This window comes from Astatotilapia calliptera, chromosome 11 (assembly GCF_964374335.1).
Source record: "Astatotilapia calliptera chromosome 11, fAstCal68.1, whole genome shotgun sequence".
Classification (NCBI taxonomy): domain Eukaryota; kingdom Metazoa; phylum Chordata; class Actinopteri; order Cichliformes; family Cichlidae; genus Astatotilapia; species Astatotilapia calliptera.
This window is the reverse complement of record NC_137432.1, coordinates 34,036,852-34,062,851: the sequence shown is the minus strand read 5'-3', so window position 1 is coordinate 34,062,851 and position 26,000 is coordinate 34,036,852. Positions and strand designations below refer to the sequence as shown.

At 39.9% G+C, this 26,000-nt stretch overlaps 1 protein-coding gene across 2 annotated transcripts; it reads right to left on the bottom strand.

Moving 5' to 3' along the window:
• Positions 1-431: 431 nt before the first annotated feature.
• Positions 432-22,749, bottom strand: nek10 (NIMA-related kinase 10). 2 transcript variants are annotated; one of them, XM_026185702.2, is made up of 36 exons: positions 22,622-22,749; positions 22,386-22,482; positions 22,216-22,276; positions 21,949-22,079; positions 19,235-19,330; positions 19,065-19,149; positions 18,908-18,949; positions 18,730-18,808; positions 18,571-18,638; positions 14,039-14,118; positions 13,879-13,965; positions 13,449-13,673; positions 12,924-13,063; positions 11,930-11,991; positions 11,691-11,762; positions 11,541-11,605; positions 11,271-11,373; positions 11,000-11,128; positions 10,750-10,887; positions 10,615-10,660; positions 10,249-10,370; positions 9,422-9,524; positions 9,268-9,343; positions 8,683-8,812; positions 8,516-8,586; positions 7,925-8,132; positions 7,685-7,775; positions 7,537-7,605; positions 7,189-7,234; positions 6,981-7,018; positions 6,760-6,860; positions 6,470-6,580; positions 3,248-3,353; positions 3,065-3,108; positions 2,604-2,659; positions 432-1,255 (listed from the first exon to the last, which is right to left on the bottom strand). In XM_026185702.2, the coding sequence occupies exons 2-36, from the start codon at positions 22,448-22,450 to the stop codon at positions 1,219-1,221; spliced, it is 3,183 nt and encodes a 1,060-aa protein (XP_026041487.2). In that variant the 5' UTR covers positions 22,451-22,482; positions 22,622-22,749; the 3' UTR covers positions 432-1,218. The 2 variants fall into 2 exon arrangements, 1 of the variants encoding a protein (XP_026041487.2); XR_013912178.1 differs by lacking the exons at positions 432-1,255; positions 2,604-2,659; positions 3,065-3,108; positions 3,248-3,353; positions 6,981-7,018.
• Between the last annotated feature and the right edge of the window lie 3,251 nt (positions 22,750-26,000).

The following is a 26,000-nucleotide window of genomic DNA, read 5'->3' as shown; positions in this document are numbered from 1 at the left end:
GGCCAAAGGGTACATCTTTCGCCATCTTACAATGCTGTGATTGCAGCCATTCCCCAACTCTCTGTGAATGGTACTCATGGCCATTGATCAGTGGGTTTTGGTCAGTGGTTGTTGATCAATGGTCATGAGAGTTTGCATAATTAAGATTAAGGAACTGACCTCCCAGCCCTTCACTGTGCTGGTTTCAGTCAATATGCAATTTATTGTTTATAAGATTGGGGAAACCTGCAGTCAGCTGAGACTGAAGAAGTCACTTGGATGAGTGACGAAACGTTTCTCCCACTGAAAACATCCAGATGAACAGAATCAACTTTTGGAGATCAAACCTGCACATTTTATGCACTAAATTCACCTTCAACATGAATAGCCCTCACAGCACATCAAAAGAATACACAATATTTATAGTAATATTAAAACATTACAGGCAGACATTTGCTGAATTAAATAATGTTTATTAATACAAACATTTAAATAGTTTTATACTGATAACAGTGAGTCAAAGTGCAAAAGAAAGCTTTTCTTCAGCTGTCAGTCATATTTTAGATCTTCTTTATAGTAAAAATGCTGATTGAGTGCATTTTATTACAGTGCAAAACATTTGACCTGTTTTTTTTTTTCTTTCAAATCCAGTCAAAAATTGTGATATGTAGAATTAAGGTCAATGTGCTGCATCTTATCAGTTCTTAGAAAGCAAACAAGGTCACTGTGGCTTGCAGCCACTAGAAAAACACATGCTGTGACATGCAGTGTCTGGGCCTGAGAGTATAAAGTGCTTCAAAAAAAGCATTTTAAACAAGTTTTAAATTTTGATTTTGAACTGAGAATAGAATAACTGTCAGTCTCAAACTTAATTACATCCGTATCTATCTGTAGATATGTATATATATTCATATATAATATATCTTTGGAAATTCATACAGTCACTTCACATTTATGGGAAAAAGAGACAACAATAATGCCTGAGATCAAAAGAGTAGGTGACAACATGACTATGAGCACTGTGGTAAAATATCACCGTAATCATGTTTATGTGCAAACAAATTAATGTATGCATTTACTACTTTTATATTCTTTTTATGTTCAATGAGAATATGTTTTGTAATGAGGGTTGGGATAAATGTTCATTAGATTTCAAGCAGTGTTGAAGTATCATTGTGAACTCATTCTTCTCCAAATAAATTTAAAGTTTGAGTTTTTAGGGATGAGTGAAGATAACTGTTACTTTTTTTCTTGGTCATTTCTTTTCTTTCTGAGCCTAAAAGAAAAAAAGAAAAATGAGAGAAATCTTTATTTCATTTCAAACAACTGTCCCACTAAACTTAGTTTGGAATAACAAAAGGAAAAGAGACTAACATACGGTAAAAGTTTCAGATAATGGCCCCATTATATATATAAGTAATCTCTGAACCAAATGCTCAGGCTTCAGACTGCCTTAAACACTCAGTTTGAAACAGTTTTTTTCTACTCCTTTCTATGTTTCTACTTCTGATGTAAAATAGACTGGATATCCCTAATATCCATACACAGTATCCATAATCACATACTGTGTATGCTACCGTTGTATAGAGTGTAATATCTTACTTCTTTTATATTTGTTTGTAATTTATTTGTATTTTTTGTATTTTCCTACTGATATTTGTACCTGAGCTGAGGTATTATCTTAATATGGTCTTCTCAGTCATTCAGCTGCAGTTATAAATACAGAAGCCCCACCCGCCTACGGTTCCAAATTTTTGCTTGAGAGGGGCAACCAATCAAAAGAAAACTTGTTCAAAGGAGTCAATGTTAAAATAGCTAGTTTCAGACAATGGATAAACTGAGGGACTGCAACAAGGCCCAACATAAGACAAACAAAGAGTTGTTTTTTTTTAACTGTAAATCATGCAAAAATAAAGAGTTGAAAATCAGCATAATAGTTCATTTACATTTTGTAGCCACAGAAACAAAGCAATAGCCTCTGTAGAAACTATCCTCACCCTCACTTATCTTAACTGCACTACTGTATAGCTCTGTGTAAATAATCATTCTGTACATTCGATAATCTTTAATCCTACAACTGTTTACAACTTGCATAGTTCCCATTTCTGTATAGCTGTATATCCCAGATTCTGTAAAGTTATTTATTTCATTTCATATTCTGTATAGTTTTTCATATTTATATCCTGTTCATATCCTGTACATAGCTTGTACTCACTACAGCCTGTACATACTTATAGTTATAGAATATTCACAACATACTTCATACCGTGTACATTATAACATACCATAATAGACCCATTTCTGTAATATACTCACATATCTATATTATTGCTAATATATATTGTAATATATCTATATCACTAAAGCACTTCTGGATGGATGCAAACTGCATTTCGTTGCCCTGTACCTGTGCATGTGCAATGACAATAAAGTTGAATTCTATTCTAATTCTATTCTATTCTATTCAATTACTGCTATTGAAATGAAATTCATTAAAGGTTTGTGTGCGCTGAACAAGACAAGTGATGATAATAATGAATTGTCTTGAACTAGTTTTTAGAAAAGCTCAAGCGCTAGATTTTGTGAGTCTAATGATTCAGTTAAATACATCATTTCCAGTTTACCTGCTGTTTGTTGGTTCATAGTAGCTGTTCTCATTCAGCAGTTCCTCAATGATCGCCTGAAAACATTCGAACAAAACACCATGTCAGAGGCCGCAGACAGAAGTTCAGTATCATGATGAAGTTGAAATTAAAACACTGTTCCAAAATGAGACCCATCTGTGGGAGAGTCAACACCTGCAGTTGTAAAGTAATACAGATCCATAAAATTGAATTTTAATGAAATAATAGTTGGCACTATGCCATCAGCAAACTATTTATTCTCTGAATAAATTTGTTGTTCACCAACCAGCCTACATTGGCACTATGCCTCTGCAGGAGGACCTACACGACATTTATACAAACAATAGTTTAATTGTTTTTCAATGCAGTTTTACATAGACTTATATGCCAAATATGACTTTTATTTTTAGCTAGCAAAAATTGTTCCTATTAGAAAGATTCCTGAGTTTCTCACCACCAACCTGCATCTGGTGATATGTAACTCCATCTCTGAGATTCACATCAACTGTCAACACAAAGAAGAGACAAAGTATTTATTTATTTCTTTTTACATCAGAATTAACTTGCAATTCTACTTCTGCATAAGATGCTCTGCTTGTCTTTTACTGGAAATTTATGGTGAAGTTGGGCATTGATGGCACTACCTGTGCTGTCAGCGGTATGGATGTCTCCCGTGAAGTGGTGGATCCAAGGCCACCAATCTGAACTGATTGAACCAAATGCCATCAGCTCTGGAGACGCCTGGACGAGCTGAGAGCCAAGAAGAGGAGAGACAAACACCGTTAAGTTCTGCCTGATTTTATGAAGTGATTCTTACAAGACATTTGTAAGGTACACCAGCACAGAGCAAGACTTCCTGTAAACTGAGTACTGGAACAAAGTAGACTCAACTGTATGCAATAAAAAAAGATTTTTAAGAAATATTTCATTTTGATTGTGCAGAGAGCTCCTCAGTTTCTGACTCTTGAGTTATTTTGCACGGTGATTTCAGTGATTTCACAAAGCTTTTAAGGTTGGTGTTAATGCCCTCTTTTATGAGATATGTTTAAACGTCTCTGAAATTAGTTTAAAAAATGTCCAGTCCAAAAATGTCTCACATTATCAGATCATTAAAGAAAGAAGCTTTACAGTAGAAGTTGTGCCAAGCTAATAAAAATGTTCTGTACTCAGGCTATGCTTTAATCTTCCTTGTAATTACAGGGAGAGATGCTTACTATTTAATATCATCTATGAATGAACTGAGAGCAGATTTATCACGAGACATTGTTTATCAGGTAACCTAGCCATTGCTGGTCTCATGTTTTTATTTTTCATTAATCATGGCAGCAGAAGAGACACAGACAGGTGAGCTCTGATCTCATAATGAAAATATTTTGCCATTGGTTCAGGAGCTGAATTAAAATTCATGCAGGAACATGTTTTTGATGGTAGACTTAAACATCACTCTGTTATCAAACTCCTTCCCTGTGGTTTATCATATCATGAAAGTGAAAGTTCAGAGCTACAGGACCTCAGGTGTGGCTTTAAAATAGCTGACAGCAGCTTCTATGGTGGGTATATTAAATGTGTTCTGGCGGCCTAGCACACATGGAATGAAGTCATAAACTGCATCCATCGAGGAGCACGGGGTGCACTGCAGAGTGAAACAATGCTGGCTTTGTGTGATGTTATGATTTTGATTTTTTTTTTTTTTTTACATCAAGATGGTGAAACTGCAAAATGAAAGCATTCCTTCACAGAGCTGTGTTTAAGAAGCTTTTACTGCAGTAGTTACAGTAAATGTAGCCCAGACATGTTCTGTTGTATCTGTTGTAATCTTCTTGTTTGATATTTGTCTTATGCTTCTGAGTATTTTCCTTTCTCACATCTTTCGCCTGTTCTGTGTGAGTTGCCTTCATGTTTCTACATCCTTCCGGTTTTATTTTTTTTTACAGTGCTTTGGAGAAGTATTTCCCTCCTCTCTGAATTCATGAATTCATAAAATCAAGAAATGAATCAAGAATTATTTAAATAGAACCTGACAACAATCTCAAAAAATACACAATCTAAATAAACTTAAGAACAGATGAGAAACACAGTTATATACATTTATTAATCTAATTTTTGTTTAACCAAGAAGTCTAACTTCTTGGAAGGTTTGATTGCCGTTAAATCTGGTGTAAAACGAACAGCATTTCATTTAAAGACCAATATACCAGCATCAGAATTATGATGCTTAAATGCTCTCCAACGCGTTTTAATTAAAACAATTCTACCAAGAAGATTCCTTCACGGTGATGTGAAAGACTCACAGTCAGTTATACCAAACTCTTGACTGCAGTTTTTGTTGCCAATAGTGGCACAAGCAGTTATTAGGCGTAGGGGCCATTTCACTTTCACACAGGGCCAGGTGGGTTTGGATAACTTTTGTTCCCTTAATAAATGGAATCATCATTTAAAAACAAAATGTTATATTTACTCAGGCTGTCTTTGTCTACTATTAAAATTTGTTTTATGAGTTAAAGCAGGCAGCATGGTGGTTAGCATTGTTGCCGCACAGCAAGAAGGTAATGAGTTCAATGTCCCTCAGTGCGTGTGAGTGGTTGTCTCTGTGTGTTAGCCCTGCGACAGACTGGTGACCTGTCCAGGGTGTACCCTGCCTCTTGCCCTATGACAGCTGGGATAGGCTCCATCAACCCTGAAAAGGATGAGTGGATGGATGGAGTTAAATCATGTAATATGTGTCACACAAGTGTGACAAATACAGACACACAATCAAAGAAACCAGGAAGGGAGCAAAAATAATTTCTTTTTTTTTTCTCTCTACTGAGTTCAAATCAAGCTTATTATCCCTCTCCCTGGTTTGTGTCCAGGCTCAGCTCCTGGAAGATGACCTTCAGGAAGGTGATGCACCAAAAACCTCCTAGTGATTCCTGGAGTTGCTTGCAGATTTCTACATTTACCTGTAGATTTTCATGTTTGTCACATTTGCCTGTAGTTTTTCATACTCACTAACGACTACCCGAGTAGCAGTACCACTGGATTAAGCGTATGGCAAATTGGAAATGGGGAAGGGATTGCCTTGGAACCTCAACCTACATGTTTCAAAAGGTGAAACATTTCCTTTAAAGGTGAATGTTCTCAACTTCTGTTTTGCATCATACAGACAACTCTCTCACTTCCATTCAAACTATTAGCAATAGGCGACTGACCAAAGCAATCACATAGGTTTTTGCCAACCAGTTGGGGAATACAGATTTTTCCCTAGCGACATGTGGTTGCCAGAGGGTTATTGACTGGTCTCTAGGCCTGCAAAACTAGGGCCTTATTCATTTGATCTAACATTGTCACCAAGATCACACCACATGTTCAAAATGACAGCAAAGTTAGCATCACATGTTTTGTGGTCACATGTCTGGAAAACAGTTTCACAGTTATGAAAACAAGATATCTGTTACAAAGCCATTATTGTGCCACATTATGTTTCACAATGACTCATTGTTTTGCTATTTGTTATTAATGCAGCATGCCCCTCTCCCTCATAGGGCTGCGTTTTGCCTTTTCCCTAAAAACTCAGGCTGTGCATCAGGCTGTAGTCTGCTTACGATGCTTCGCTTTATTTTGAACTAGCTTTCAATCTGAAGCCTGCAGTTTTTCTTTAGTCCAATAAATATCTGATGTTTCCAAAGTTAGTGAATTGTGCTTATTCACATTCTGATCACAGAAATGTCAAAATGATCATGATTATGATTGCTGAGCAGTCCTACATTATGAAGGAAAATTATAAAGTACAATCACTGAATACAAATTCTGTCTGACCATATTTTCCAAGTTCCCTGCATTTTAACTTCAAGTGCAGTTCTGAATTATGAGTTGACAGTTCAAACCTTGCTGAGCTCCACTTTCAGGTTGTACGGATCGCTGCCAAATTGGAAGAGAGACTTTTTAAATCTTTCAACAAGGCGCCGTTTAATGTGGTGGTGTGGAGCTGGTGGAAGCTGGAAATTAAATAAATGCAGGTTATTACCAACAAATACAAATCTAACCACTGCTGACAAAATATTCCTCATGGGTTGATCTCAGCTGGACCAAATAGTCCAACTGATAGAGTGTTTCTGTGACTGCATTTATAATTTTTGAATCAAGAGATTCAGCAAACATTTCTTTATGCCTTTACTTGAGTGATGAAGATGATTTTGTGCAGCTGCACCAGAAGCCTCTGAATTGGATCATCAATCTGGCGAAGCTTCTTCTGGGAGACGCAGATTCCTGCTGACACTGAGGTTAGAGCAAAACCAACAAACTGACTGATGAGTGCTAAAGAAAGCCATGTAGGCTCATTTGAAAGGGTTTCTGTAGTCTGAGAGGTCAAGCAGTGCCATAAAGTCAAAAAATTACCCGGTCTTGGTTTCACCTTTGCAGCTGCAAAATCCCCACTGGGAAAAACAGCAAATCACAAACGTGATTCAGTTTGCTTGTGTTTACCAACAAACATTTACACGTTCTTCAAGTTCAAAGGATGAGCTCAAGACTGCTACCACATACATTAAGCCCAGAGCTTACATAAATCATACAGCTGGAAATGTGTTCAATGTGTTAAACTTACCTGACTAAAATATGATCAGGGGTAGCACAGGCAGCTGACTTTGAGCCTTTGATTAAAGATAAATAGTAAAACAAATGGGGTTTGGGGTATAATTAGTGAGCAAAATCCACAACAACCAACAGAAAAATCTAAAGCAGTGAGAAGAAATGAGAAAATAAATGTTTATAAATGAAAAAAGGCTTTGAATCCCTAAATGGCACCACAACAACTAACAGTAGTGAGGCATCATCAGGTAAAGTAAACATGCCTGTGAATATTTGGATGTATGAAAAACACAAAAAAAAGTATCTTTGAAGTAAGTAATAAAAATGTGATCATGTGCATTATCACAGCTTTGACACCACTAACCATAGTGTTTCCCTGTAGAGTTAGTGGTAGTGTCTGTGCCTGTTTCAATATCTTCATCAGGGCCGTCATCTAAGCACACACGCACAACATGTTAGCATTGTGTATTCACACCTTTCACAGTCTGAGCAGTATAAAGATACCCAGATACCCTGAGCGAGTCTCTGCTCTCTGCTGTGGTTTGAGCTGCAGGCTGTAGAGGAGCATGAAGGTGCATATTCAGTCTTCATCATGGGTGTTTCCTGTAAAATATGAAGCACCATTTTAAATCTCTGCAGGCTAATAATATATTTATTTATAAGCACTACAGCACAGTACAAACGTTCATGAGTCTGTATTTAACATTTATAAAGTGAAGAGTCTTTTTCTGATTTCAAAGAACTGAATTCACCTGTGACATGTTTGAGTAAGAGCAGGTCACCCTAATTTTATCTCTTTCTAGGAAAAACCTCTGTGCTCGTTTCCTGTCTCGCTCTGCTTTTCTTTCCAGTGAATTCTGGGAAGTGTAGAGTCCATCCATCAGCTTCATCATGAGGTCAGAGATCCTGGAACTCACAGCTATAATGTCCGGTCTCAGATCTGGATCTGGATTTAAACACCTGACAGGACATCACATCACAAAGTAAAGTGCTGAATAAATTTATTAAATAATTGATTGTTCTGTTATTTCTTATTTTATTTCTTATTTTTCCACATGGATAATACATGTAAACACTAATACATTTAAATAAACTGCAACTGTTGTGGTGCTGGACTTCCTACCAGGGCTAATCCTGAGACCTCGTCCTTAGTGAATGCTTTTAAGTTAAACATGCATCAGTTAAGAAAATCTAGTAGAAACAATAGAGGAACCAGAAAGCCAAAAATTGAGATGCTGTGTAAAATCTAAATAAAAATCCTCAAACACAGATTCCAGAAGCCAATGACTGAATCAATGAAGCCAGATTGATTGATTGATCTTCTGTATACAGTCTATGCTCACCATTTGATCATGTCGATGACTCTCTCTGAAAAAGTACCTTCTTCAATTGGCTCATAATCGGCCTCCACAATCTGCCAGCAGAGAATTAGAGTGATCAGTGACTGACAGTAGAAAGTAAATATATGAAGTTAGGCATAAAATGTGAGTCTTGTGTGTCTCCATGCTACCTTGCTGGCCAGTGACAGCATATTACTGCTGTAGAATGGAGGCTGTAAAGTGGCCATCTGGTAGAGGATGCAACCTAAAGCCCAGATGTCAGCTTTCTCTCCATACGGCTCGTTTTTCACTATCTCTGGGCTAAAAACACATCACCACACTGAAAATCTTGAGTCATGAGGACCATTCATGCAATAAATCTCTGAATGAAGCCACAAAATCTGACGATGATCACAGAAGATTAGAAGGACCCCACAATTTGACAAGGAAAAAGAAAGTGTATGTGAATCGGACAGCATTATAGGAATATAATCACACAGCAATGGATTCTAAACTCTAAAACTCAAGTTTAGGCCTCGACTTTTTACCTGAAGCCAAATTGAGGCTTAATTCTAATGACAACCATCGTATTTAAAACCTCTAATTGGAGGAGAGTTCCCACAGTTGTTTATGTGAGCAGATTTCTGTTCCCTCAGCTCGATTAACACAAAACAAGTGTACACAGCCAGGAATAACATAATAACTTTCCAGCTGTTTCTTTAATAGGCTGTAATAAAAGACAAAAACAGCTGAACGTTTGGACTTAACTTCCTCACCAGGAGTAAAGGATGGTGCCAACCACTGATGTGAGCTTGCTGTTCTCCTCCTTCTGCTTAGCTAGGCCAAAGTCAGCTTCAGGTAGAGGAAAGACAAGAGTTAAACTTTTCATATGACGAGATGTTCTGTGGGGAAACCTAACTGCACACTCACTGATGGTGACTTTATCTTTCTCCCCTAGCATGATGTTGTTTGGCGTCAGGTCACGATGGACTATCCTCTTCTCCTTATGCAGGTACCTCAATGCCAGAGACATCTGAAGGAACATGGAGAAATTATGTTCATTTCAATGCTAGAAGTGCTTTGGGAGTTGTGGCTCATCCATGTGTGTCTCATTTGCTGAGTGAAAATTATTGCCATTCATTTTGGCTATTATCAAAAACAATCAAAAACCAGTTTGGCAGCCAGGGTTTCTGTTCCTTTGAGTTTTGAACGAATATGTGAGTTTGGGTTTTTGCTTTGGTGTTTAAAGTTATGATTTTTATGTTTTGCGGGGTTATTTTTATTTTACACTCTAATATTTTGTTGTACCTAGGCTCTAGTTGCTGTTTCTTGCATTTTAGTCCCCTTGGGTGTTTCTTTTCATCCTTCTGTGTTCCCTAGGAGTTAGTTCATCTATGTTGAGATTTTTTTTTCTTTATTCATGTTTTCCCCTTTCAGTAATGGTCCATTATTCACTTCCTGTTTAATCCCATGTCCTCTTCTGTCTTCACTGGAGTTTTACTTCATCCCTTGTGACTGTGTTGATTGTGTATGGCTGAGTCTAATTTTCATTAGCTCTCAATTTCTAGGTTTCAGTTTAATTGTGTTTTCTATTAAGTTTGTTCTTAACCACAAAAAGGTAATGGTAAATGGCAAATGGCCTGTGTATAGCGCTTTACTCTGTGGACCCTGTGGGAAGTGTCAAATTAGTCAGGCGGTAGACAATCAGACTTCATGCAGTACAAGCAGTTTACAAAGCACTTACTAGCATTTGTTACCTGTATGAATATATTCCAAAGTCTGTCTTCGGTGAACTGCTGCTGTTTTTCCTTCAGAGAGTTAAAATGTTCAGCCAGTGGTACTCCCTCAATCAGTTCCATCACAATGTACAGCTTGTCACCTAAAATGGACATTATGAGAAGTGTGTTTGGCCTTTTGCTGTTTTTTTCTTCTTTAAAGGGGACTTATTATATGCTCTTCCTTAATTTCCTTCAGATTCTTGCCATTATACCTGTGGATGTTCATGTTAAACATGACTACAGTTACAGATAATGAACCCAGTAAGTAAGTAATCCCTGTGAGTTTTTGGCTCACAGGGATTACAGGGATTATGAATTTTCAGTTTCAGAGTTCATTATGCTCACCTTCCAGAAAAGTCCTGTAATATTTAACAATGTTCGGGTGTGTCATCTAGAGATAAATAAGCAACACATTAACTTCCAACATGTAATCATACTGTCCAAATACAGTTCACTTGTGATTTGTATTGAGCCAAGTGCCTGTTCTTTGATGATTGTGAGCTCTGAGATGATTTTCTCCACATTACTGTCTCTGGACTTCTTGTCTTTGCCAAATGCAGGGTTGTGTAGATTCACCTCCTTCAACGCTAGGATGTTCTGGCCGCTCTGTTTTTGGACCTGTCATCAAACCAATAAATTTGAAGTAAATTTAAAAAGAAAAGATGCAAAACATCACAACCAACTCCAAATTTGGTCACTCTTGATTATGTTTCCTGTTACTGATGTTTACCTTAAAGACACTTCCAAAGGCCCCGGTGCCCAGATGGTCCAACACAGAGTAGCCACTGATCACTCTGAGAGGAGGTCGGTTCTGGTCCACTGTCTCAATGCCTTCTCTCAGATTGTCCAGTTCCTCTTTCTGCATTGAAAACACAAAAACTTTGTTTGTTTGTCAGTTTACCTCATTTATTTTACCCCACGGCAGTCAATGTTTTTCCTTTTTTCCCCAACTCCAAAACAGCTGAATAAACAAATAAACTCATTTAGAAGCTATTTCTTACAGTGTAGAGTGAAACTTTGGTTTGCAGGCCCTCATAGGCAGCGAGGTCCCGCACATAATGTCCAACATCAATAAACAGCTCAAAGAGGTCTGTGGGAAAGAGTCTGTAATGGATAAAAGATCACAAAACGGCAGTGGAAAGCAATAATGAGACTTCTTTCCCTGGCAGTGTTCCAACAGTAGCTCATTTTAAAACAATTCATCCACTTCATGAACTTAATGTTAGACAGTTTCTGTTATATTTTAAAACTTTTTAATGCCATTTCATCACCTCTTAAACAGATGTCTATTTCTTTCCACACTAAAGAGAAATCGGAGCGCCCGGAATGCATAGCACTGCCAGTACACAAACAGATATGTTATTTCCTATAATTATAACATTTAGATTATTATGCAATTTGTTACATATAATAGCATATACCTGTAAAGAAGTGATTGTTTGTCCAGAGTCACATGGTATAATCAACTTTGCAATTATATAGATGCCATTTTCCTAAGAAAAGAAGGTCAAATGTAACTAACGCAAAAACATATACATGTGTTTTTATTTTTATTTATTATAGCTCATGCTTTTACATATTTCTCTCTGGTAATAGGATCAAGAGTAAAAGCACTCTCATTTGATTAATACGTGCTCTTCCACTAAGAACCCTTCTTTACCTGAACAATGTGGTGAGCAGATGTGTCATCTAGACTCATCTCAGTCAGAGCTGTACAGCAGGCTGAAAGGGGGATTAAAGGGATAGAATTTAATTTAAGAACTCATATACACAATCACAGAGTCCTAAATAGTCTGGATTACAGATGTAAATATTTATATGACTCTCTAAAAAACCAAAAGGCCAGAAGGAAACACTGTGTTTGAAATGTAAATCTTAAGCTTTCCCTATTGATACTTCTCGGGGCATGCATGTTTGGAGTGAGCAAGAACGAGTTCTGCTTTATGTTAGAGTCATCAGACGTTTGAAAACAGGAAATTTACAACCACTTCCTGTGCAATTACAGACAGGGTTAGTCAACTCTCTGCAGTCGTCATTGTCTCATGTCAGGAAAAAACTGTTTACATCCTCAGTAACTGATAAGACTGGGGTAGCATTTTCTTTTTGTGCAGTAGGGACAAAAAAATGCTTTATCATAAACTCTCTGAGACAGAGGTGGAATAAATGTCCGCTTCTGTCCCTACGCAGACCTAGGGACAGGGATCATTGGAACGTATCGTAACTATATGTAAATTCCTAACCATCACAAAGGTACAAATATGTTCCCAAGCAGTAAAAGTTTCATATTTCCACCGTTTCTTCCAGATTTTAAGATGTATTATTAGTAGATGACCTGTGTTTTTACCCCAAGCGTGTTCTTGGGTTGAACTTTCCCACAGGCTTTGTTCTCCATGTGACTGATTTTATAATAGAAGTCTTTCACTTATAAAACCTGTTTTTCTCCAATTTCCACTAATGAGTACTTTATAAGTTTATAAATTAATATCATTAAAAATAAATAAATATATAATATTCTCACACAGAAAAGCTGGTGGGTACTTTGGTGGATTTAAACCCAGGACTTTCTTACTGTGGTACTAACCACTGCTCCACCATGCCACTGAGCAACACAGTACCCAGAAATAAATTGTGTGATATGCAGCGTATACCCTGACCTGACTGGAGCGCGATCGTGTTGTCCACCACCTCCTGAGGGCTGAGCTCCTCCCTCATGTGCTCTCTCTGGATGCGACCGGCTGCGTTGGCACTGGAGAGCGCCTCAATGGACGAGCGGTCGGTGATGTACCGCCTGTCACTGTGTGAATGATTTTGTGCCTTATTTTTTGGCACTGTGACTGTTTTAAGCCTGAGAACAAAGCTGTTTAATGCTGTTCAGTCAGCTAAAGTTACAACCTCCATCATTAGCTATGAAATATTGGATGAGATTATGTTGCAGACAAACGGAAAGCATTTTTTTTCTAACCAGCAAAGATGTGAAAGGATAAAAAAAGGATAGAAAAATATATGAGGTAATAAACTCCAGACAGATTCATCAGCAATATTTGCTGATCTGTCCCTTCAAAGACAAGGATCACACTGAAAACTAGTGAAAACAACTTACAGACTATAAATGTTCAAACTGAGAGCTAACTGTTGTAATCTAAACTTTAAATACATTGTACTCGCTCATTTTCACGAACCTGTGGAGCAGCCGGAGGAGCTGCTGCACGCCACCCCAGCTTCTGATCTCCACCCTGATGTCGGGGTCCTCGCAGAGCTGGACCAGCACCCAGGTGACACTCCATAGCAGTTTCAGGTGCTTGCCATGCAACAGACTCAGCAGTACTGGCAGACCGTCCAGCTCCCTCACCTGAGCCCTCACGAGCTGAACCGGGCAGAGCAGCCTCAACAGCTCCGCACTCATTCTGGACGAAGTTTAACCCCAATATTATTTATGTTAAGTGAATATAACTTGATACTTGCAGAGATAATATACACTATTATTCTTTACAGCTCTATTTTATTTGTCTGTCTATGTTTCTGTCCAGATTTTATGACTGTATATCAGCACTAATGGGTGAAAAAACCTTTTCCATAAATTAGAATAACAACTTAGTAGTGCTTTCTTACCTCTTTGACAGGAGGTCGTATTCCTGAAGTATTACAAGGAGGCTCTCCACTATCAGTAGCTTCCCAATCTCCTCTTTAAATTCTATGCTACAGAGAAGAAAATCTTGTAACAGATGAAATCGTCCTTGTATGTATAGTCTTCGGTGCAACATTTACTTACCTCTCAGCCAAAGTGGTGAGTGCTAGCAGGGCTCCCAGTAGCACACTGCTATCAGTTGTCGAGAGGAGTTTTGCCATAGTCTACCACAGTCAGAGTTGGTATTCATTTACAAAAGGAAATAGAAATAAAGAGATGGCAAAGTGTCATCAATCCTCATTAGTACTTTCCCAAATGACAAAGCATTGGGCAAAAAAATTAAGAAAAACCACACTGGTAAATCTATGCTTCTTCCCTCACCTACAGCCTTGATCTGTGGGTAGTGACTAAAAAAAATATCGGATCGCAGATACAAGCAATAGGAATTAGCTTCCGGTGAAGGATGTCTGGACTCGAGATATATTTAAGAGCTCAGCCATTCAGGGGGGACTCAGAATGCAGCCTCTACTCCTCCACATTGAAAAGAACCAGTTGAGGTGGTTCATGTATCTGACCAGGTTGCCTACTGGACACCTCTTAGGTCAGGTCTTTTCTGCATGTCTAACTGGGAGGAAACTTTTTAAATAATGTTATCAGATGTAAAGCAAAAAAAAAAAGTAGTAACAGTAAAATTAATAGTAAAATAACTATATATATATATATATATATATATTTTTATTTTTTTTTTTTTTTTTTTAAAAACACCCAGCACGCCCCTGCGGGCGGTTTATCCTTCAAGCTCGGGTCCTCTACCAGAGGCCTGGGAGCTTGAGGGTCCTGCGCAGTATCTTAGCTGTTCCCAGGACTGCGCTCTTCTGGACAGAGATCTCCGATGTTATTCCCAGGATCTGCTGGAGCCACTCGCCTAGCTTGGGAGTCACCGCACCTAGTGCTCCGATTACCACGGGGACCACCGTTACCTTCACCCTCCACATCCTCTCGAGCTCTTCTCTGAGCCCTTGGTATTTCTCCAGCTTCTCATGTTCCTTCTTCCTGATATTGCTGTCATTCGGAACCGCTACATCGATCACTACGGCCGTCTTCTTCTGTTTGTCTACCACCACTATGTCCGGTTGGTTAGCCACCACCATTTTGTCCGTCTGTATCTGGAAGTCCCACAGGATCTTAGCTCGGTCATTCTCCACCACCCTTGGGGGCATCTCCCATTTTGACCTCGGGACTTCCAGATTATACTCGGCACAGATGTTCCTGTACACTATGCCGGCCACTTGGTTATGGCGTTCCATGTATGCCTTGCCTGCTAGCATCTTGCACCCTGCTGTTATGTGCTGGATTGTCTCTGGGGCATCTTTACACAGCCTGCACCTGGGGTCTTGCCTGGTGTGATAGACCCCAGCCTCTATGGATCTTGTGCTCAGAGCTTGTTCTTGTGCTGCCATGATTAGTGCCTCTGTGCTGTCTTTCAGTCCAGCTTTGTCCAGCCACTGGTAGGATTTCTGGATATCAGCCACCTCCTCTATCTGCCGGTGGTACATACCGTGCAGGGGTCTGTCCTTCCATGATGGTTCCTCGTCTCCCTCCTCTTTCTTGGGTTTCTGCTGCCTGAGGTATTCACTGAGCACTCGGTCAGTTGGGGCCATCTTCCCAATGTATTCTTGGATGTTCGTTGTCTCATCCTGGACTGTGGTGCTGACACTCACCAGTCCCCGGCCCCCTTCCTTCCGCTTAGCGTACAGCCTCAGGGTGCTGGACTTGGGGTGAAACCCTCCATGCATGGTAAGGAGCTTTCTTGTCTTTATGTCAGTGGCTTCTATCTCCTCCTTTGGCCAGCTTATTATCCCAGCAGGGTACCTGATCACGGGCAGGGCGTACGTGTTGATGGCCCGGATCTTGTTCTTACCATTCAGCTGACTCCTCAGGACTTGCCTGACCCTCTGCAGGTACTTGGTGGTTGCAGCTTTTCTAGCGGCCTCTTCATGGTTCCCATTCGCCTGCGGGATCCCCAGGTACTTGTAACTGTCCTCTATGTCTGCAATGTTGCCTTCTGGTAATTCAATCCCCTCAGTTCTGACTACCTTCCCTCTCTTTGTTACCATCCGACTACACTTCTCCAGTCCGAATGACATTCCAATGTCATTGCTGTATAGCCTGGTAGTGTGGATCAGTGAATCGATGTCTCGTTCACTCTTGGCATACAGCTTGATGTCATCCATGTACAGGAGGTGGCTGACAACTGCTTCGTTCCGTAGTCGGTATCCGTAGCCAGTCTTGTTAATGATCTCACTGAGGGGGTTCAGGCCTATGCAGAACAGCAGTGGGGACAGAGCATCTCCTTGGTAGATCCCGCACTTGATGGTGACTTGTGCTATGGGCTTGGAGTTGGCCTCTAGTGTTGTACGCCACATCCCCATTGAGTTCCTGATGAAGGCTCTTAGGGTCCCATTGATCTTGTACAATTCTAGGCATTCCAGTATCCAGCTGTGGGGCATTGAGTCATAGGCCTTCTTGTAATCAATCCAGGCAGTGCACAGGTTGGTCAGTCTGGTCTTGCAGTCTCGGCTGACTGTTCTGTCTGGTGTTTTGCGCCTCTGGTATTCTTGCCAATCCCTTTCTGTGTCCCGCTCATGTATTGACCCATGTGCCTGTTCATCTTAGCCGATATGATGCCTGACAGGAGCTTCCATGTAGTACTGAGGCAGGTTATTGGTCGGTAGTTGGAGGGGACCGGTCCCTTCTTGGGGTCCTTGGGGATCAGGACCGTCCGACCTTCGGTTAGCCATTCCGGGTGTCTCTCGTTAACTAGCAGCTGGTTCATTTGTGCTGCCAGACGCTCGTGGAGTGCAGTCAGCTTCTTTAGCCAGTAGGCCTGAACCATGTCGGGCCCTGGTGCTGTCCAACTCTTCATACTGGAGACCCTTTCTTGGATATCTGCCACTGTGATGGTTACTGGACCCTGTTCAGGGAGGTCGCTGTGGTCTGCCCTCAGATCCACTAGCCACTGAGCATTGCCGTTATGGGTTGCGTCCTTCTCCCATATGCTCTGCCAGTATTGCTCCGTCTTCAGCCTTGGTGGTGCTGTTCTCTTGCCACTGAGAGTACACCTTTGCTGGTTCTGTGGAGAACAGCTGGTTTATTCTCCTGCCTTCTATCTCTCTGGTGTACCTCCTCAAGCGGCTGGCCAAGGCTATGAGTCTTTGCTTGGCAGTTTCCAAGGCCTTAGGTATGGACAGCTTGCTGTATTTCTTATGCACCTTCTTTGTCGCACCTTTCTGCAACTCCGTTAGTTGGCTAACCTCCCTCCGTGCTACTTTGATCTTGCCCTCTAGCCTCCTTCTCCATGGAGGGTACTGCCCCTTGTGGCTGTTCAACTTGTAGCCAAGCATCTGCACTGATCACTGCTGCCGTATTGTAGATCAGCTTGTTAGTAGGTATCGTCCGTAGTGCTGCATTAACATCATCTAGCAGACCTTCTGAGGGTACTTCACGTAATCTTGGTAACCGAAAATAGGTTTCTATTTTTCAGGTCAGTTCCTCTCGCACTCAACTATCCTTCTCCTATCGCACTTGGGGCTATGTACCCAATCTCGGGTGGGGGTGATGATATCTCCCCCCTGGCGTCCTGACTCCTCCTTGCCGTAGCATTTGTGTTGTACCTCGTCAATCTCTAGCTGTGAGAGCAGTCCCTTCTTTCGAATGTTGGAACACTGAGCTACTAGTTGTTTCGCCGTCATTGAGGATGTTGGATATCGAAGAATCCATAGGTCCCGCATCCTATTCATGTAGCCCCTTCCGCCGGGGTTACTTGCGTAGTAGCATTCCAACAATGCCCTGTTTTTGTCTCTTGCCCACCAATGCCTTCTTGTTCCAGTAGCCCACTTTTCGTCAGGGTGCCCTGGTTCCTCAACACCTGACGCGGACCTTGTTGATCCGGGCGACGTCCGAGCCGGCATGCCTTCATATTTATCTGTCTCGCTCATGTCTGCGGTAGGCTTGCTTAGCATAGGGGGTCTAGCCTTAGGACCCTTACTGGATACAGACGCCCCAGGCAGGAATCGAACTTGCGATCCTCTGTTCCAAAGGAATGTAGTCTAACCACTACGCTATCCAGCTGCTATATATATATATATATATATATATATATATATATATATATATATATATATATATATATATATATATTATAAACTATATATAATAATAATTGTAAAATTATTGTCAGCAGGAAAAAACTGAACTCATTATTGCCACTGTTAGCATATTTTTCCATGGTTTAAACACAAATCATTTCCTGTTATGTTACAGAGTTAAACTCATCTAGAAACACCTATTAGCTTGAAATGCCTCAAGGCACTCACTTTAACATCACTTTCAAACCATTATCCAAATTAACTGTAATTACAATGATCTCTGGGGTATAAAGACTGTTCATAAAAAATGCTAGTCTATTTTTTTTAAATGCGTAAAAAATGAATTGATTTCCCTCTAAATAACATTTTAAAAAGATTTTATACTTTTGTCACCACTGCCTGCAGATTTCCATCCAGAATTCTTTGAATGTCTTATGCGGACTCTCTCTGGTTTAACCCAGACATGCCAAAACAGTGACAACAAACAGCACACAGTCACAGATAACCTCGTCACAACTTATCACTTACCCTGTGAGCGCCACTCTCAATGACCCAGACTCTTTGATCCTGAGTGGCAGATAATTTCTGAAAGATGTCTGGAATACAGTCAGTTAATCCGCCATTGATAAGGACAATACAACTTATATTATCGGTGTTTCTCTGTGAGTCTGCCTTCACATTACTCACAGGTCATTGTGACCAGCTTCTGCGTGGCAAACGTCTGCTCCCCACACGACATATACAGAGCAGTGACAGACTCCATATACTGAGAGACAAAGGAGAGAAGGGTTCAGGGTGGCATCATATCACTGTGGGCAAAAGAAGCATTGTTTTTTTTTCTTCTTTTTTTACATTAGGCATTTACCCTGGCAAGTAAACTGATGCCTTGAAGCTCATGGAGGATTTTCTAAATCAAATAAAATAAAATCAGCATTTGTTGTTTTTATTTTGCAGAAATGTTTTTTCATTAAATTAAAAGCATAAAAAATTAAAGTTTGTTGTTTTGTTTTTTAAACTTGGACCTGATAGTGGGGATCTCTGATCAATAATCGCAGGCAGATGAGAACTCTAAGGACTGACTCAGGAGGTGCATGCTCAATCCATTCACTGTTGAAAGAGTAAATATTATCACAGAAGTTATCCGTATCTATTACAGCAGAAGAAATGTTTAAGTACTTCAAACATATTTCACCTGCACAGTCGGTTCTTGATCAAAGACACAAGGATGTCAGAGAACAGTTCATGCAACGGGTGGCTGCTGAAGCATCTTTGGTCTCTGTATGTTATGCTGGTAAATGACAGGAAAATTATGTACAATTAACTTTAAAGAACTACATATTGCATTTAATCCCTTAAAGAAATATTTCACTGTATAATTAATGTACAAACGCCAACATCAGAAAAGTTTGAAAGCATTTTAGTCACATTTAGGATTAGAATTTAACCTCAATACAGTTATTGTTTTCCCTGAAGTATAGAGAGGACTTAAAGCTGTCCAGAAACATTTCCTCTTTGAAAAGATCTGAATGTGGATATTACTTTTCTTAATTTAGCAAGCCACCCTTACATTTCCTTGCTCATTTAATATGTAAACTTAAGCTAACTGAAGACCTTTGGCTTTAGGTTGTTGAATCTAAAAACAAATTTGAAGGTACTTAATTTATATTGTGTGGTGTGGTGCTTCAAAAAGGAAAGGTTATTACATAGTTCGATAGCAACACTATTTAAACTGAATGCAATGCTACAGGAAGGTTAGTGCAATTATTTAGCTGGAACTTGCCTGGAGAAATCAATATCCAGTCAAGTTCCAAGTCAGGTTTATTACCCAATGAACCAGACTTAACATAAACAAGAAATCACGTAGAAAAAGCAGAAAGAGACAATATACACTGCTCAACATTTGAAAACATACCAGATATCAATGGAAAACATATTATGCTGGATATCTATACAGGTAGGGACTGGGTCCTGTGTTTGGAATGAAAGGATGCAATCGTTTTTAATGGGAATTAAAATTATTAACCTCCAGAGGGCTGAATTCAAAGATACTCTGAAAATTAAAGTGGAAAAAAATAATAGGGCCAATTAGTCTATTTTGACAAAATTTCATTGTAGGACTTAAAATGGTGCTTAGTAGCACCCACATGTCTGTATGCATGAACAAGTACATTGGAGCATGCTTCTAATGAGATGATGAATTGTGTCCTTGAGGATCTCCTCCTACATCTATACCAGGCTGTCACCGAGCTCTTGGACAGTCTGAGGAACAACCTGGTGGTGTTGGATGAACATAATATCCCAAAGATGTTCCTTTGGATTTAGATCAGCCAAGTGTCAATGGTATCAATTCCTTTATCTGCCATTACCCACTGCACCAGTGAAGGGTCTGAAAATGAGTCCAAGGGTTTCATCCTAATACCTAATGGTAGTCAGAGTGATGTTGCCTAGCTTGTAGAGGTCTGTGTGTCCCGTGTCAAAAATTGGCAGTTTGTCTTGTTGTCAGAAGGTTGCCAGTTCGAGCCCCAGCTTGGACAGTCTCTGTCGTTGTGTCATTAGGCAAGACACTTCACGTACCGCCTACTGGTGATGGCCAGAGGGGCTGATGGCGTGATATGACAGCCTCGCTTCTGTCAGTCTGCCCCAGGGCAGCTGTGGCTACAACTGTAGCTTGCCTCCACCAGTATGTGAATGAATAGTGGAATTGTAAAACGCTTTGAGGGTCTCGAAAAGCGCTATATAAATGCAACCCATTAATATTACATAGATATGCCTCCCTGGACGATCACTGACCCACCACCAAACAGGTCATGCTGAATGATGTTACAGGCAACATAATTTGCTCCACAACCTTTTCCTGTTTGTCAAATGTGCTCAGGGTGAACCTGCTGTGATCTGTAGTACACCAGTCATGCACCTGCCAATTCTGGTATTCTATGGCAAATACTAGTTGGGCTCCACAGTGCTTGGAGTGAACACAGGGTCCACTAAAGGACATTGGGCCGTCAGGCCACCCACATTAAATCTGTTTCTGATTCTTTGGTCAGAGACTTTCACATCAGTTGCATGCTGAAAGTCATTTTGTAGCTCTGGCAGTGTTCATCTTGTTTCTCCTTGCACAAATGAGCAGACAGCAGTCCTGCTGATGGGCTAAGGATAAGTGACCTTCTCTGGCCCTGTCCAGCTCTTCGAAAGTAACTGCCTGTCTCCCTGGAATCTCCATGCACATGAGATTGTACTGGTGGACAAAGCACACCTTCTGGCAATGGCATGTAGCGGGGATCTCTGATCAATAATCCTGAAGGAGTTGGAACACCTGTGCAGCCTCTGTAGGGTCCAGGTATCACCTTATTCTACCAGTAGTGACACTAGCCAAATGCAAACGAGTGAAAAAAACAGCAAGAAAAGATGAGGAGGGAAAAAATGTCAGCGGGATCCACCTGTGAAACCATTCCTATTTTGGGATTGTCTCATTGTTACTCCTCCAGGACACCGGTTGTTAATTTCATCAACAAAGCAGTACCAAAGCAGCTGAAACTGATTAACAACTCCCTCTGCCATTTTAATTGACCAGATCAGATCAGATCAATATCCCAGAAGTTTATCTGACTAAATGCTATACTTTGATCATTTTTTGAGCAGTGCAGATCACTGTCTTACAGAAAAACAGCTCTACCAGTATATCCACAGCTGAGATTAGTAGCACATGTTACTGAATCTTAGACAAAGTCAACCTACGATTCTTTCATTTTCAGAGTCAACATAATAAAGGTCAACTGGGCCTCTAATGTATTAATTTTATGCATCTTACTTGTATTAGTATTCGAAAAGACTTGGACTCATAACTGTGTGCTTTGAGATTTTAGTTAATATTATTTCAGAGATTATGCGGTCCTTAGGAAATGTAACCTGAATTTGTCCAGTTCTGAGGCCTCATTGCTGATGTCACTCTCAAGCCTGTGTCTACTTGTGTTTTTTTGAGGAGGGATGGATCTGCTGGTTCCACTGCTGCATCCTTTACTGTGACTCAACACTGCCACCTGCAAACACAAGGAGTCTCACACCACAATAATACACACAGATAGGTAGCAATGTGAGCTGGTTTTTGGGGTCTGTTATTAAAATGTCTAGACATTCAGCCTTGGTGTGGTGTCATTTGTTGTTGTTGCTGTCCACCTCTTGTCTGGGACTGTTTTTGGCAAGCAGGGACTGGAGCCTCCTTAGATCACGAAATGCCCTATAAAACATGCTTATCAGGTGATTTGTGGTTTTCATATCACGGAGATGAATTCTGAACTGGGTCAAGAACAATTAAATAACTGTAAGGAGAAGATAACCAAGCATACTTGCTGTGTGTTCCTATGGATTTCGGGGTCAGTTTTTCTTCTTGTTTCAATTTTTTAACAGACATTTTCAGCGTTCCCCGCTGCTTTCATTAGGAACCTGCGAAGCATTTTGGCACATATTCACATTTAGTCAGACATAAGAAACTCAGTGGCGACAGTGCTACCTCACACTGGCCAAAAACGACAGGTCCGCTGATAGAAGGCTAACAAAAAAAGTCGCGTTTATAGTCGCTTACCTTTCCCCCAGCAGCAGAAAGCTGATTTGGCCTATAGAAATTTGGCCTCATTAAATATCCTGAGTTAGTTTTATTCGAGCAACAGCAACTATACGAGCAAATAGTATTAGTCTATGTTGCTATGGTTACAACCGACGCGCATCCAGTTCACTCGCCGTATTTTGTGCTACGCTGTCGGAATACTTGGCACGCGTATATATATATATAAATAATTTATATTTTAAAGGAAATTTAAATAACTTAAAATATTTCTCATTACTTCTCAACACAGTCCAGAACAAACGAATAAATTAATACATATTATAAGACCCAGAATTTCCTTATGTTTCCTAGCAATAGGAATTCTGTCATATAAGCTAAACATTAAGTTAAACAGCCTATAATTAAAAAAACGAATAATGGTAATAATTATACAGGTCAATATAAAAATGCAGTATGACAAAAATTTAATGTAAATCTTTCAAACATTACTGTTTGAAAGAGTTACTTTTAAATAAAAAGTGGACTTTGCATGTTTCTCTCCAGGTACTCCTCCAATAATATAAAAACATGCAGTTTAAAATACTGGTGACTCTAAACTGGTCTTAGGCGTGAATGTAAGCATGAATGGTTCTCTGTTTTTCTGTGTAAACCCTGTGACACCCTGGAAACCTGTCCAGAGTGTACCCTGTGACAGCCATAACAAAATGAAATATCTCAAACTCAACAGCAAACCTCGACACACACAGTGGTCAAAGTTGTGACAGTACAGGTTTGAAGTAAAATATTAACATGAGAGAAGAGATGATTAACTGCTAGACAGATGTGTTGCATTGCTAAGAGTTATTGCATAAGGTATGAATGATTTCCTGTATTTGTCCTTGTGGCAACGTTCTCAGATTGCAGGCCTATTTATGGTTCCTCTAGTTTCCAGAAGTACAAATGGAGGTAGAGCTTTTACCCACCAGGCTCCTCTTGTGGAGACACAAATCTGGGAATTTTTCATTGCTGGTCCTACAATTCCACACAGTAAAACCATACTGACTTAATTGTTGCACTGCTAAGACCTTTTAAGATTTCACAATTTACAAGGGTGACATTGTGAGACACTGTCATTACTGTGGTATAAAAATCAAATATGCAATTTTATTTGAATGTGGTTTTCCCCACTTCTGTAAGTATAAATGGGAGCTTTTTATGGACTTTTTGTGTTCCTCCATTATTTCAATACATGATAAAACTGTTAGCTGTTATTTAGGCTGTGGTTCTGTCTGAAAGTCATCTTTGAGCTTCAGTAAAACTCCGTCGAACAACACATCTCAACACTGGAGTGAGGACACCTAAGTCTGTCTACAGCAAGTCTAGTAACTCTGGAGTCACTTTGAATGCCTCAAATGACTTATTTGGGCAGTTGTGAAGCATTATCTAAATGAACTATAATTTCAGTGTTCACTGGTACATGCTAATTACTTAAATAGAATCACCAGTTAAATCTGATAAAGAGCTCTTGAAAAGTTTGCAGACTTTGAACTAAATAAGGCCTTAAAAAACGTAAAATTTGTACTTATATCACCATCTTTGCTGCTGCAGAAGAGAGAATACATTCCAGTTCAAGATTCTTTCAGTGCTGTGTTTCTCTTATAATTTCCACAAGCCCCAAAGACCAGCATTCAAATGCATTTGCACCATATTGGTGTATTATGTCTGTGACAGTGGCAAGTCCTCCTTCACTCACTAGTTCACTCAACAAATAGGAATTATGAGTAAATACAGTTGCTGAATATTTTTGTGGTAAACGTTGTTCATTGTGATCTTACTCAGATGCACAGTCTAGCCTCTGGCTGCAAAAGGGGGGATGGTGGAAGATGCCAGTAGTATAAACAAATTAAGCTGAACCACTGCCTTTTGATTTTAGATGTGTTGTTGCAAAGTTTGCAAGGTAATCTAAAGATGTTTGTTTATCCTTGTTTTCAATCATCCTGTTAACTCTCTGTGCAGCACATCAGCCCCATACTTTGTATTGTGACTATAGGCTACTGTGTCCCTATCAAATTTAAAAAAAAATTGAGTGGTTGATAAATTAAAATAGGCTAGAAATATCAACACATGCACAGTTAAGCACAGCAAGTTACTGCTGATCTCAGAAAGACAAAAAAGTAAAAGTATTTTTTTATATGTCTAGCAGTGATGCTAGTTTTTTAAAGGTGAGAATAATATATGGAGACCAACACAAAATGAGTTTCCCCAGTATATGTTTCCTTGACAGAATCAAGAACCTTTCTGCCATAAAACGGGGCAGAAAATATTTAACTGCCGCATAAAAAACACACGAAAATGCAGGAAATGAAGTGCGCAAAAAATTCATGGGGGAGGATCTCCATAGCCACTAATTGCAATGTATCTTTTCCATTTCTCGAGTAAAACCTATGACCACGTGTAACTAAACTGAGAAGGATGGGAAACTGATTTTACGTGCTCGAAAAGAAGATTGTGACTAAAGAAACAAAGAATTAGTTTTGTTTCGGCTGTGGTTTATTCTCGCGAGATCACACCAGCACTCAAAGAAAACGAATTGTCATCGCGAGACTGCAGTGGTCCTCCCCTTTGTGATTCACGTACACGTTTACGTCTCATTTTTGGCATAGTTTCGTGGAGTGTGGGAGGCGCTGCGTGCCCCTTTGTGCGTAACTCAAGCAAAAGCAGTGAGGGGAATGTCGGCTTGTGAATGATCGGTGTTTGAGACGGCAGGGAGCGTCAACGTTATGGGTGAGAACGCTACAGGCAGCTAATGTCACAAATTTTTCAGAAAACATTGTTTTAAACTGTAACCGTGATGATTTCAGTTAACGGAATTCACTATTTAACATTTTGGCTTTCGCTTGGTTTAGCTTGTGTAGTTGTCTGAGCAACCAACGCCCAGTCGCCCGCCTCCAGTAGGATTGTAGCTAGCTAGTTGTTAGCCTCGGTTCGCGAGCAGGCTGCATAACCTAACGGGAGTGTCATTTCCTGTCTTAAGCTCTTCGACAAAGTCTCCCATTAAACGTTTCTATGTGTTTTATGTGCTAACACCTTAACCACCGGTCACTGTTTTTACAAAGCCTGTCTACAAATGTTAGTACTTTGTCTAATGAGCTAAGTTGGTGTCGTATTTCGGATTTAAACAGCTCACGTTAATGCTAAGTTGCATGCTTTCAACCTCAAGAAGCGTTGAGCTGTTGTGGTTTTCGGTGTAGCATTTTTTCTAAACGTGTGAAAGAATTAAGTAGCACTATGTAGAAAAGAGTGTGTGTCGCAGTCGCAAAGCCATAATTTTTAAAGCTCTTTTTTAGCCAGGAATGGGTGCTGCATTAGTGCGTGATCAATAATTTGATCAAACTCCCATGATTGGAGTATCTGGGTT

Excerpts from the sequence above, each read along its gene's own strand:
- nek10 (XM_026185702.2), bottom strand. The coding sequence starts at position 22,450 with ATGTCTGTTAAAAAATTGAAACAAGAAGAAAAACTGACCCCGAAATCC. Across the intron at positions 22,277-22,385 it reads TCCATAGGAACACACAGCAA|GGCATTTCGTGATCTAAGGA; the intron begins GTATGCTTGGTT and ends CATGTTTTATAG. Across the intron at positions 7,019-7,188 it reads CCTGATCATATTTTAGTCAG|TGGGGATTTTGCAGCTGCAA; the intron begins GTAAGTTTAACA and ends TGTTTTTCCCAG.